Genomic DNA, 14,125 nt, shown 5'->3' on the forward strand with positions numbered 1-14,125 from the left:
CCCAGAAGGCCTCTCCTCTAGGGCACAGAACAGGACAGGGCATCGTGCTCACAGATGGCCCGTATGTGGAGCGGGGCACACGCCCAGGGCCCCTGAGCAGCACAAATCTGGGAAGAGAAGGGTCAACAGTGTCTGTGGGAGAAGCTCCTGGGGTCCCATCACGGGCTCTGGGGGCCCCAACGGGCAACCTGACTGCTTCTCCTTGAGAGCTGTTTCCCTCAAGAACACACAATGCTGGTTTTCTCTGCTCGGATCGTCTGCACACTGGAGACTGTTGTCCAAAATATGAGAAAAAAAAACCTTCTGCTTTTGGGCCACCTGGGTGGCTCAGTTGGTTAAGCATCAGGCTTTGGCTCGGGTCACAATTGCACAGTTCTTGAGTTCAAGCCCCAGCATCGGCTCGCTGCTGTCCGTGCGGAGTCGGCTTCAGATCCTCTGTCTCCCTCTCTCTGTGCCCCTCCCCTGCTCGTTTTCTCTCCCTCTCTCCAAAATAAATAAAGATGAAAGAAAGAAAGAAAGAAAGAAAGAAAGAAAGAAAGAAAGAAAGAAAGAAAGAAAGAAAGAAAGAAAGAAAGAAGGAAAAGAAAGAAATGACTCTTGCTTTTGACAAGACCTGGAAATGACTCCAAGAGTGGGAAGTGGATTATCTGGTCCTAGACGCAGGTCCCGGCACAAGAAGTTCTGTTCCCCGCCCCCCCCTCCCCCCAGCTCCCATGTTGTCAGGTTAGAAGGACACTTAAAACTCCCCTAGTTGTAACCAGGCTTCTTCAGAGGCTTGACTCCTCTCTGCACCCTCAACAGACCTGCATCCCCGCTGGGCCAGGGCACTGGGGTCTGCACGCACTCTTCACCTCCAGAGGCAATTACTGGCCTCCTCCTTGGGATGGCTTTGGCCTTTAGAGCGGCTCACGGCCCCTGCCCCGCTGGCAAGGGCTCACCCTGTGGAGCCTGCCTTGGTCCACAGTTCTAACCAAGGCCACAGTAGCAGCTTCTGTGCTCCTCGCACAGAGCAAGGCAGATGCTGGCCCCTGGGAGGCTGAGCGATAACATCAAGACAGCAAGGAGATAGGAGCTCAGGAAGTACATGTGAAGGAAGGACAGAAGGGCAGCACAGTCACAGATGGGGAGCTCCTGAGGCAGCTGGACAGCAGACACCCCGACATCCACGCCGCAGACTGGAGGATGTGCCCTTTGAGAGAACCCACCCTCCCGGAAATGCTGCCCCGGGCAACGGATCACAGTGGCTACCCTTCGCATACCAAGTGCCAGTGGGCAAACCGTTCCAGGACTTTCGGTTCGGTTCATTTATGTGGTGACAGAGAAACACACGGTGGGGGGGGGGGGACTGGGTGGGGACACAGCTGCTCTCAGGGTGCTTTCCAAGTGGACTGAGAGATGGTGTCAGTGGTGTTTCTGCACAGCCGACCAGAAGAACAGCTCAACGTGTTACCATATGATGCAACAAATCCAAGTACTACAGCAGCTGTCACCTACGTGGTTAGGTAAGGATTTATCAATTAATGGTTAAAAAGTTGAAGGTATTTGGGGAGCCCCTGCTAGACAGGGGAAAACTGTGTAGGGGGCTCCAAAAAAGATAAGGCACAGTCATTATCCAAGAGGCGCTCGCGAGTTAGCGGGGCGGCGTGAGCGCGAACAGAAAGGTAACTGATTAAGGGCCGTAGTCGATCACGTTGATTCAAACAACGCATTCGATAGCTCAGAGGAAAGAGAGCCCCTGTGAGCTCTGGTGGAAGCAACAGCTTTGGGGTAGGGCCCGGGTGGAGAAAAGAAATAGGAGTATCATTTTCATGGAGTTCACACGTAGCCAGTAGGCAACGGCCAGCCACTGGGGGTTTTCAAATGGGTGAGCCCCCTGTGTTTGGGAAAATTCAGTTCCCAAGCAGGGTTTGGAATTTTTACTCGCATCCTATTAAGGCATCGTTCAAGCAAATATTCAGTTCACCGAACACCTGAGAGCCCGCGGGGATGAATTTCTGGATCTCACCTCCCCTGTTTCACCACAGGCACCCTGAGAACAGGGCTTCAATTCACTGATCATCAGCGGCACCTTACCTATCAAAAGCTACTCACTCTTGTGGGATGAACTTGTGCTGGCAGAAGCCGCGGGGGGAGCAAATTCAGCTGAAGCTGGAGTTTGGGTTTTCTCACACTCATCACATTTGGAGTATATTTGGGGAAGGAGGAAGGTAAAGGAGGAAGGGATCGTCTTACGCACCAAACACTAGTTTGTTGGCAAACAAGTTTCCCCGATGACCATCGCAGGCTTGATTTCCTGGCGGGAGCCTGCCGTGGCTTCTCCAGCTCTCCCCCAGGGCAAGGTCACACGGACAAATACAACAAGAAATCACGAAGGCGTGAAGCCCATCCAAATCCATTACATTCTGGAAGGGATCCATGGCTCTTAATCCTTCCCACAGGACAGCTATGTAGAAATGTTTTATTTGCCTTTCTGCTGTCTGTAAACATCTGTGCTAACTTAGAGGTGGTCAGCCCAGCGAAATGATCTGGCCCCACTCTGTGGCCGCGTATCGGACGGCTGCCCTGATGGCAGACCTGGTCGCTGCATCTCCAGAGGCGTGGGAAGCTACGACCTAACGAACGTCCTAGAAGTCCCCAGTTTCCTCTTTCAGGGTCATCGACTCAGACATTTCCCCCCCAGAGTTCAGTGCACTTGATAAATGCCGATGTATAAGACAGCCTAAAATGGTTCACGTTCCATTTTTAGAAAAAGAAAAAAGGCCCCTTGGAGAGTCATTTGCTACACTGCGAATCAACCCAAAGTCTTCTCATTTTTAACATTCACCAGATTTTATTCCAAACTTTTGGGAAGTGGACTCTCAGTGTTGCTCTGGTCTTTGATTTAGGGGGATTTTTGAGATGATGTGTCTCTTTCCTACCACCTACACTGCTTATCATATCTGGGACGTTCAAATGATCTACTAAGAACACATTCTAAGATTTCTAGCAATATATCAAACAAGGAATTTGCTGCAAATAACAGCAACAACAGATTTAACCAAGACACCATAAAGCGAAGGAAGCAAAAATCAAATTTGATCAGAGGATTAGCAAAATCCACATGGGTTTGTTTCCCTTTAAAAAAAGGAGGAAACACTTTTTCAGAAGATTCTCCTTAGGTTCAATGAGATGTCCATAATTTGCAGGACAAATCTGGGACACAGAGAAAATGCTTAGTGCGGCAGAATTCTTCCTGAACCCAGTGGTTTCGATGCACACGGCACTAAAACACAAAAGAGCGCTAAGCCCAGAAAGTCAAACCAGCGTAACAAGGAGGATTGTCCTGCAATTCAGGCAAGGCAACGTGATGCCTTTTCACTAACACTAATGCCTCCGTGTTTTAAAAGGCTATCGTGAAGGTCAAGTTCCCCAGGGAGAGGGATTTCCTAAGTAAAAGAGCCCTACAGGTCCTCATTATCCGTAATTCCCAAATCCAAAAAGCTCTAAGAAACAGACATTTCTGTAACACCCTTGGTGGCAATCCTCACCTTTTTATAGGAGGCAACATTGGACCTTTCTCTGCCCCACTTGGTGCAAATATCCATGTTCTGGTGCAGGCACAGTAAGAGGTTAGGTTCCAGGACAGTGCCCCAGACACTATCACGGTGTTCAGGAACACCCTGAATTGTCCCCGTCTAAAATCTACAAATTTCAGAATTCAGAAACATCACCGACACCCTAAAGTTTCAGACCCACACTGTGGATCTGTACGACTTTATTCAATGGTACAATGAATCTAGAAAACTCTAAGATTAATAAGGCAAGTTGTATATTTTTTTCTTCTTTACTGATCTTTAAAAACCACGCAGGGAACAATTTCCTTCCTTTTCCTTCCTCCCTGTTTGTTTGTTCGTTTGTTTGTTTGAACCAAGTTTAAGTCCTGGTTACAACAAAGAAAATGAGGTGCTTGCCTATTTTCTCCCAATCACATGCTTTTTTTAGAAGTGTGTAGGGAGGGCTGGAAAAGCTCGTAGCTGGGATGTTGCCTGTAACACTTCTCCTATCGTTGTGTGAACATTTGCAGACACTGGCAACCTGAGGACCCGCTGAGACTTCTCCAGCATGGGATTCTGGATTCTGGGTCTGGATCACGGAGAAACAGGCTACGCTCCATGGAGGGGGAACATTGCCAACATTTATGAATTGTGTGCCTTTATTTTCTGATGCTAACTACCAATTTATCTGAGTACAGATTTCTTTCTTGACGAGTGAGTCTGGCTTCCTAGAGTGATGCAAAACGTTTTGTGAGTTTCTAACATAGTTGGGAACTTGCAAAATTCGAAACAAGTTTTTAAACATTTTAGAAGTCTATAATCGAAGACAGTAATTACACGCAAATGAAACAAGCAGCAGCAACTGATTAACTTTCTACATCTCCCTTAGACTGGGAATCTTAATTTTGAAAAACTGACATACTGTTATAGCCACGAGCCTTTCCGCTATTCACAAGGTCAACTCGAAATACCATATTGCTATTAAATAAATGCTTCACAAAAGAGGCAGCTGTCATAATACAAAATCTCCTCCTTACTTTATAGCTAAACGACTCCCACAGGACTTGAAGGATATCGTCCTACAAAATCCCCCGTCTGAATATTTTCCTATGCTCAGAAAATGTGAATTACACACTTGAAAAGCTCAGGAAAATGGAATTTTGTGCATAAAACAAAGATTTCTGTAACAATTTATAACTTTTCCACTTGAACATTTTGTTTCAAATTTTCACAGATTTTGTTCCTTTTCAAAAGGTCTTGCGGGCGTGAAATATTCCAGCTGCTTCTCGCTCAAAGTCCTTTCTTAAATCATGGGAAAACCATCACACACCCCTTCTCTCTCTCTCTCTCCCTCTCTCTTTTTGTGTGTGAAATAACATACGAGAATTACATACATTTAAATTATTCCCACAAAAACTCTCCTTTGGGCTGACAGATGTGTTTTAAGCTTAACAGAGGACTTTTCTACTAAGTTTCCAACAGGGACATTCGCAATTTGGGGTATTAAAGAGACAATTCAAACTGGTAAAGATACCAGTTCTATTCTAAATGTTCACTATTCCAAACCCCACTGTCTGAGTATTTCTGACTCTACCTAAGACTCTCGGCAAATCTATTTTGCTTACTATACGATCACCGCCAACTAGTTTCTTTCAAGACACCAATTAAAAAGTTGTAGGAAACAGGGCACCCTGGGTGGCTCAGTCGGTTAAGTGTCTGACTCTTGGTTTCGGCTCAGGTCATGATCTCACAGTTTCATGAGTTCGAGCCCCACATCGGGCTCTGCACTGGGCAGTGCGGAGCCTGCTTGAGATTCTCTCTCTGCCCCTCCCTCCCTCACTCCATTTCAAAAAGCATTAGATAATAATAATAATTATTATTATTTTAAGAGATAGAATTAGAAACCTGCAGGTTGATAAATCAGGACACAGCAAAATTTCTTACATACCACTGGAACTCCGCTGGGCTAGTACTCTCTCACTTGGACCTGTGTTTAAGTTTGTGCAGATGTCATATAAACTGAACCCTAAGTACTCAATCACAGCGTCGCTTCTTTTTCTGTGGCCGCTGTGTTTATTTTGGAACAGACAGAGCCTGCAGATGGAGGTTTTCCTTCCCCTGCCTCTCTGGCACATGACAGTCTCTGAACAGGTAAGCACCACGTGGCCCATGGACCTTTACATGAAATGCTCTTAACATCAGTCTTTTTCAGGTGCTGTTTGCTTACTGGTCCTGAGAAATGTTTTGCTGGTAGAATCCTGTTTTAATGATTAGCGTCAGTGCATCCGGTCCTCTATAACAAAGGTATTTCCAGGGCCCAAGGGACGGCCCAGGGTAACAGAGCTTTACTGATCTGGTTTCAATTAAATCCTGTTAACGAAAAAATTCTATAGAACAGATGTTTTTTACTGGTCCCGGTTAATGTTTGGATGGTTCTTTATACCAAAGGTAGTGTGACTCAGGCATTTATGTGTGCTGTTTGGCATAAAACATTTTTTTTTAAATCAGTTCACTGATTTGGCAAAAAGTTTAAAATGATCTTTTCCCCCTCTTTTGGTGGCACCCTTCTGAGAGTATCAAAAGGGTTGACAGAAAGTAAAGTGTGAGGTGATTCTCAACATCAGGAAGAGAGACTGGCTATGAGGGTTTTCAGTTAAGGTCCCCTTAGAGAAAAAAAACGAAAAATCAAGTTCTTGTGTACAATGTAGCAATAAGTCTTCTGTGACATTAATACGTAACTGGGGCGCCTGGGAGGCTCAGTCGGCGAAGCGTCCAACTTTGACTCAGGTCATGATCGCAACAGCTTGTGAGTTCGAGCCCCGCGTCGGGCTCTGTGCTGACAGCTCCGAGCCCAGAGCCTGCTTCGGATTCTGCGTCTCCCTCTCTCTCTGCCCCTTCCCCACTTGCACTCTGTCTCTGTCTCTCTCTCAAAACTAAATAACACATTAAAAAAAATTAAATTACAATGTAACCATACAATTTGGATATCCTGTTCAGTTGATTAAATGAGGTGTTCCTGCACTGACCTTTTCGAGGAAGAGAATCTTATTTTTTTCTATAATAACCCAAGGCTTTTCCCTTTAAATTTTTAAAATAGGAAATGTCAGTGTTCAGCACTCAAGCCACTGCAGTGTTTCTGATGCATAAAGTATGGATAAATCACGGAAAACGTGTTAGCTGACGAGTGTCCAGGAGGGACGATCAAATGAGAACTTTGTTTTTAAACCGTGTTGATCCTTTTCAACCTAATATTTGCCTCTAGAGCTGGCAAGGATAGCAGGCCTTAGGCTATTTGATTGTTTTTAAACAGAAATGCCAACTCTACATTTCCTGATTGTGGAAGGACATCCATTTTTGTACACACAAAGACACCAGGAAGTGAAGAACGATTATCGTGCTGTGCTAAGGAAAATAATACAAGTGAGAAAATATTATTTTTCGATAAGGCTATTTCCCAAACCTTTAATGAGGGCTCACAAATCTGTCCCCAATATGTTAGACTATGATGACATAGATTTCTTCCTGCCCCGGACAATACTTCTTATTGATCTCTATGTACCCCAGCCATTTCTTCTCAGCAACGCTCAACCCGACATCTCATGGTAAAGTCCAAGAAGATAAAGTGAGCATTTCCATTCACAGGAAAGAAAAGGGGAGCTTGGTAAGAATAAGCCTCCAGGGGTCTGCTGGGCAAGACTGAGTCCAAAATCAGAAACAGAAGAGCCTGGGAGGGGCAGGAGGAAGAAGAATTATGATTCCGTGTTGTCCGTATACAGCTCTCCTTCTGGTAAAGTACATTAGCACTTTTGACTTCTCCCTTGTCATTATACTTCAAGGAAACTGCTCCCATAATTTTTAGATGTGTAATATTCATTCCACTGAAATGTAGTTGTGTATGTTCCCTGACATGTAAATCTACAGAATAGTCACATCTAGAGCAAAACAGCCTTTCAGGAAGTTCAATTCGGTACCCTCTGGCTATGAAAAGGTTACTTTGTCTTTTGTGGGCGACCATTAGTTAAAAAGGTTCTTTAATCCTCTAGATTCTAGAATATCCTAGACTTAAGCCCTGGACCATGCCGCAGTGTTCTTCTGTGCGATCGAAGCGGACCTCTCATTTTATTGATGCTGTTCAGCAAAACATATTCTATTGACGGGTATGTATACAAGTCAAAGCCTTTCAGTTAAATGTAATGCACAGAACTTAATGCACAGTCCTGCATGAATTATTATTAATAGACCGAACGTAACTCTACAATACTAAACTTCTCAGACTAGGACACCTAAAACGCCTAATGTTCAGCCACCAAACTAAATGTGCTCAACGTTAATGCTTTGGGGATTTCCCTGGGTATAGATGGGAAAAGGCACCAACAAGGAATTTAGAATGACCTTCTCTTATTCCAAAACGCCAGGCCACTCTTGCACACAGACCGTGGGCCTGCTGCAGATGACAGGTGTTGATCAGGGCACCGCACGGAACAGATCACCTCCACCTTCCGCGACGGGAGGTCTACCCTGGCACACAGAGTGACCTTTGGGATAAGGTGTCTGACCTCTCCCTCCCGTGAAGGCTGTTTCTCTCCCCAGACAGCTGGGGACAAACAAACTGAGAGGCAGCACTTTGACAAATGAAGCTAAACCAGGATCCTTTGTTTCTCTGAGCCCCATGAGCTAGCATTCCACAGGCTCATTAAGGGACCATGAATTACTGGGAGGCCAGGCCTACAACTTCCTCCTCCCTGGCAATCCCTGAGGCCAAACGTTCCCAGGATCTGTGGGGTCAGACGACTTCACAGTTCACGTTCCATCCTGTCAGGGTACTCTCAAAAATAAATAATATCTACAGCGGAGTTCGGGGCTGGTCAAAGAAAAGGGGGGAAGAGTATCTTTGGAGAATCGATTGCACCTGGGGTTGTTAAACTATTTTTCAAGGGATCGGAAGTCTTTGTAAGATATAAAGCTGCATTTATCAAAACCCCCAAATTCCAATACCAAATGAAGGGCATAAAAAAGTAACAACTGCAAAAAACCCCCCAAAAAACAAAACAACAACAACAACAAAAAAAGCCAAACATAGTTTCTATATCCTCAAAATGTTTCATTCAACAGATTCACTGAATGGTTACTGGCCACCTATGATGTTTAAGGTCTCCTGCTAAGGCTGTAAAAAAGCCTTAGTTAAAAAAAAAAAAATTGACTACCTCTGCTTTATAGCAAGAACTTGGGAAGCCTAAACACAAGGGGCCTGGAGGTCTCCTTATGCAAATATTCAAACTGGGCTGAAGGGACTAATTTTAGAATCAGGGGTAAGCACACTGCAACCCACCAGCCCTCTGCTGGTTTTTGTATGGCCCATGAGCTAAGAATGGCTTTTATATTCTTTAAATGGTTAGAAAACAAACAATTCAAAAGAACAGTATATCAGGATACAAGAAAATGTATACAAGATTCAAATTTCCAAGTCTATAAATAAAGTTTTATTGGAACACTGCTATACTCCTGTATTTACCTGTTGTCTATGGCTCCTTTTGCACTTACAAAGGGAGAGCTGAGTAATTACAGCAGAGACTCTATGGCCTGCAAAACCCAAGATTAGTTACCATCTGGCCCTTTACAGAAAATGTTGGCTTACCCCCCCCCTTTTTTTTTTTAACATTTACTTATTTTTGAGAGACAGAGAGAAACAAAGCACGAACAGGGGAGGGGCAGAGAGAGAGGGAGACACAGAATCCAAAGCAGGCTCCAGGCTCTGAGCAGTCAGCACAGAGCCCGACGCGGGGCTTGAACCCACAAACCGTGAGATCATGACCTGAGCTGAAGTCAGACGCTTAACTGACTGAGCCACCCAGGCACCCCAAACTGACCCTTGTTTTAAATCATAAACTACGTTTTTTGCTTTTGCTGAGATATCGGAATGAGAACATACACCTCAGGCTTTGTTACAAAGCTTTAGATATGCACATGGAGACCAAAGAGAAAACAGCGAAGGCTTCACAAACCAGGCCGCATGAACTTGACAAATCTAGACAAGTACAGGTAAGGCACTAACTGAAGTAGTTTAGATCAAATCTGCCAAAGCATGAGAAAACATACAAGTCCCATCATGGAGTAGAGTCAGGATTTGTGTTTCTTTAAAAAAAATTTTTTTAATGTTTATCTATATTTGAGAGAGAGAGAGAGAGAGAGAGAGCGAGCGACCAGGGGAGGGGCATAGAGAGGGAGACACAGAATCTGAAGCAGGCTCCAGGCTCCGAGCTGTCAGCACAGAGCCCAGCGCGGGGCTCGAACTCACGGACCGTGAGATCATGACCTGAGCCGAAGGTGGATGGATACTTAACCAACTGAGCCACTCAGGCACCCCAGATGTTAGAATCTTCTAATAACGATTTAAAAACAAACAAAAAAATTGTAATGTTTATTTATTTTTGAAAGAGAGAGAGAGAGAGAGACAGAGTGCAAGCAGGGGAGGGGCAAAGAGAGAGGGAGATACAGAATCCAAAGCAGGGTCCAGGCTCTGAGCTGTCAGCATAGAGCCCGACGCGGAGCTCGAACTCACAAACCGTGAGACCATGACCTGAGCCGAAGTCGGACGCTCAACTGACTGAGCCACCCAGGCGCCCCAGTGTTTCTTAATTTTAATACCAATTTTGCGTATTTCCTATTGATGAGTCAGAATGCTATGCCCAGACACTGTTTTCTTGTACATTTAGACCTTGATTCTAAAATATGGGCTATCCCAGACATCTCTCGGGGAGTTCAAGAAAGCAGAATGCCTGGAATAATGTCTGTCTTTGAGCAGACAGTCCGTTGGTGGATGTCTACAACTCCCTACTCTGAGGGCTCCACTAAAGATCATGAGAAAATGAGAGGCGATTCAATCACGCTGGTCAATGGGCAAAGCTTCAGGAAATGAACGGCACTGAGAAGCTGACAGTTCCACAAGTTAATAACCAGTGCACAGTGTCCCCGGTGGTTAAGTGTTTACATTCTCTCCAATGGAATATCTAGAGAGGGAAGAAAAGTAGAAGTGGGGAACCGAGATACTTTCAGGAAGGAAATCTCCCTATGGGATAGCATTTCATCCTTTGGAGGAGCAGGAGACTAAAACGGAGAGAGAGAAAAAATGTCCACATTGCGGGATAATCTAAAGCCCTGTTCACACCAGAGTGGTGGCTTCAGGCTCTAGGTTCCAGCTGACAAACCTCACTAGTGGCCATGTGTGACAGTGGGTGCTGATCTCTGCTTTAGTGATCTCTAGGCTTTTCATTTAGTACAGAACATCCTCCTTGCCGTTACTATGTTTCCTCTGCCCGATACGTCTGTTTCAATTGACAAGTTGAGAGGTGGCTCTCATCATTAATATATATATATATTTTTAATTTTTTAAATAATTTTGTTTAACATTTATTTACTTTTGAGAGAGAGACAGAGCATCAGCAGGGGAGGGGCAGAGAGAGAGGGAGACACAGAATCCGAAACAGGCTCCAGGCTCCGAGCTGTCAGCACAGAGCCCGACACCGGGCTCGATCTCACGAACCGCAAAATCATGACCTGAGCCGAAGTCGGCCACCCAACTGACTGAGCCATCCAGGCACTCCTCGTTAATATCTAACATTAAAGCACTGCCCTCCTACAAAGTATAGAAAGAATAGTTTCTTTTAATAAAGATTAACAGAGCACAGTAAGAAAACAAATCCTTTTGTAAACTCACCTAGAAAAATCTCCCTTTGCCTCCTGTAGAAGAAAAAATTCAACGTCAATGAAACATTCCTGTACCGTGTTCCAGACTTTTAAATACATTCCACCGTCATGACCACTCCTCTACTGAGTAAGCTCAGCTTACTACTGCTGCTGTCCTATCTGCTATAGGAAGACAATGGGGCAAGGACCATGCATTTGCCACATGAATATGAGACACAAAATTAAACTTTAGAAAGTTATACATAAAGAAAGTGATTCATAACAACAAAATGCAAGTTTCTACCTCTGGACCCTGGTCTACCTTCTTCTGGATTGAGGATTCCGGATCTGAACATGTGTCTGGGTAGAAATGCTTAGTGTCTTATGTTACTTGTTTTGTATTGTGGGCTCTTTCCTGGTCATCCTAAGAAGGGGCCGTGGAACCTTCAAGGAATCTTGAATATAACAGTTGTTTAAGAAATCTTTGTGGAAGAAATAAATGAATGCCGTCCTTCTAATTCATCTTGCCAGCGTTACTAAAACTGTCATTGCTGCCGATTTTCATTAATACCTCTTTTACCCATAAGTGAAAGGCCTGTCCGTTCCTTGTCTTTCCATAGGATGTGCAATGATTCTCTTGGCAGTTAAATCTTGCTATTTACTGGGCTTTCTCCAGAGTGGGGGAGGGCACTAACCCTGAAGAAAAGGGAGTTACTGAACGATCCTTGTTTCCCCCAGGCTCAAGTGATACACACAATTTTCCTTTGCAGAGAGACCCTGTCTTAAAATTCTGGAAGGCCAGAAGCCTCTATTGACTGCCATGGTGTAGCTCCTTCCTATTAGTGTCATAAATAATTAAGATGACAAATAGGTAGTGAATATGGCAGCCTGCTGGGTGTGCTCAATCTTACTCCCGTCTCTACTGCGTATGGCTCTGGGACAGCCAGATGAGGACAGGACAACTCACCTGTAAAATATAGGAGGCTAATTCAAACACCACTTCACTGTCAACATCGATCAGCTCCTAGAGGGACAAACCAAAAAGAAAGGTAAGTTTGGTCCTTTAACAGGATTTCTTTAGGACATCTCCTAAAAAAAGATCTGCTCTCTTTTTTTTCAGCTGTTTCCCAGAATCTCAAACGCTCAGAGAATATCTCTGTGCCGAATTACTTGGCCCTAAATGATTCCCGACATTCTATTCGCAGCTTTTAGCCAGAGGCGGACCCCAGTGGTCCTGGATCTCCCCAGTCAACTCAAAGCTTTAAATCTTGATGAGAAATTAGGGAAATGTTACAAATCTGTGAATCTGATTCATCAGTGGCGTAAGGTTACTTGATAACCAATGGTGATTTCTTGGTGAACTTGACTTTGGGACCAGGAGTAAGGCTTTATGGAAAAGAAAAAAGTCATAATGGGATTGTGACTCTTTAAATTAAAGTTAGATAAAAATTAAAAATACAGTTTCTCATTACAATGCCCTCATTGCTTTTATGCACTCAACAGTTCGATGCAGCGGCTGGCTACCATGGGGTCAGAGCAGGTACGGACCACTTTTGTCCTTGTAGAAAGTTCTACTGGCCAGCACTGCCACAGAGTCTAAGTTTAAAAACGCTTCTTTCCTTTTACTTCTTCCCCTAAATATTTAATCATGATCTAAGGATATGGTCTTAAAAGGGTATAAACCTGTCCTTGGTTTTTGAAAAAAATCTCATATACGTATTTTTCAATATGCATATAGTTCATATCCATTTTCTAAGCAGCTTTTTGAGGTGTAACTGATACACAGAAAAAATTGCACATTTAGTGCACACAATTTGATGACGTTGGACGTATGCAAACGTTGTGACACCATCACTATGGTCAAGGTAATAAACATCCGTCGTCTCCAAGCCCAGTCCTCTCTGCTTTCACTGAGAACAGAAATCCAGAAATGTCAAGGGACTCTCCCCAAGTCACAAGGCCTTAGTGGCCGTGAGGAGACCAGAAACAATCCCCCAACCTCTTGTCCGGCAAGGGACCTCCCTGAGTGCGTGAGTGCCCCTGAGTCAACAGGGACTCAGGAGGTATCAGCTGGTGCTTGTCAGAATGGCTACCATTAAAAAGACAAGAAATAGCACGTGTTGGAGAGCAGGTGGAGAAGAGGGAACCCTCGTGCACTGGGGGTGGGGGGGGGTGAGCATAAACTGGTACAGCCACTGTGGAAAACAGAATGAAGGTTCCTCAAAAATTTAAAAATAGAACTATCGCAGATCATGTGATCCAGAAATTCCACTTCTGGTGACGGGTCCAAGGGAAATGAAACCAACTCAAAAAGATGTCTGCATGCCTTGTTCGCTACAACAGCTAGTTGTAAACATGGACACAGCCTGTGTCCATCAATGGGTGAATGGATAAAGAAAACGTTGTATAAGCACTGGGCATTGTACGTAAGTGATGAATCACTAAGTTCTGCCCTTGAAACCAGTGTTACACTATATGTTAACTAACTAGAAATTTATTTTATTTATTTACTAACTAGAATTTAAATAAAATTTTGAAAAAAAAAAGTGTGGTGTCTGTGTGTGTGTGTGTGTGTGTAATAGAGTATTACTCAGCCATAAAAAAGAATGAAATCTTGCCATTTGTCACAATATAGATAGATCTTGAGGGCATTATGCTAAGTGAGGTAAGTCAGACAGAGAAAGACATTACTGAATGATAGTGCTGATACACAGAATGTAAAAGAAAGAAAGAAAATTCAAATTTGTAGATACAGAGAACAGACTGGTTGTTGCCGGCGGTGGAGGGGGGGGAAAGGTGAAAGGGGCCAAAAAGTAAAAGCTTTCAGTTTATAAATAAGTTCTGAGGATATAATGTACAGCATTGTGACTATAGTCATTGTAGATTTGAAGGTTGCTAAGAGGTATAGT

At 44.1% G+C, this 14,125-nt stretch overlaps 1 protein-coding gene across 2 annotated transcripts in view; it reads right to left on the reverse strand.

Moving 5' to 3' along the window:
- FRMD4A (FERM domain containing 4A) overlaps positions 1–14,125 on the reverse strand; it is a 215,167-nt gene that overhangs the window by 97,762 nt on the left and 103,280 nt on the right. For both annotated transcript variants that reach the window (XM_030323364.1, XM_032593827.1), the window contains exons 6-7: positions 12,184–12,240; positions 11,248–11,270 (exon numbers count right to left, since the gene is read on the reverse strand). In XM_030323364.1, the coding sequence (XP_030179224.1) occupies positions 11,248–11,270; positions 12,184–12,240 (80 nt within the window). The remainder of the gene's footprint in view (positions 1–11,247; positions 11,271–12,183; positions 12,241–14,125) is intronic.

The sequence above is a fragment of the Lynx canadensis genome, chromosome B4 (genome assembly GCF_007474595.2).
Source record: "Lynx canadensis isolate LIC74 chromosome B4, mLynCan4.pri.v2, whole genome shotgun sequence".
Lineage (NCBI taxonomy): Eukaryota > Metazoa > Chordata > Mammalia > Carnivora > Felidae > Lynx > Lynx canadensis.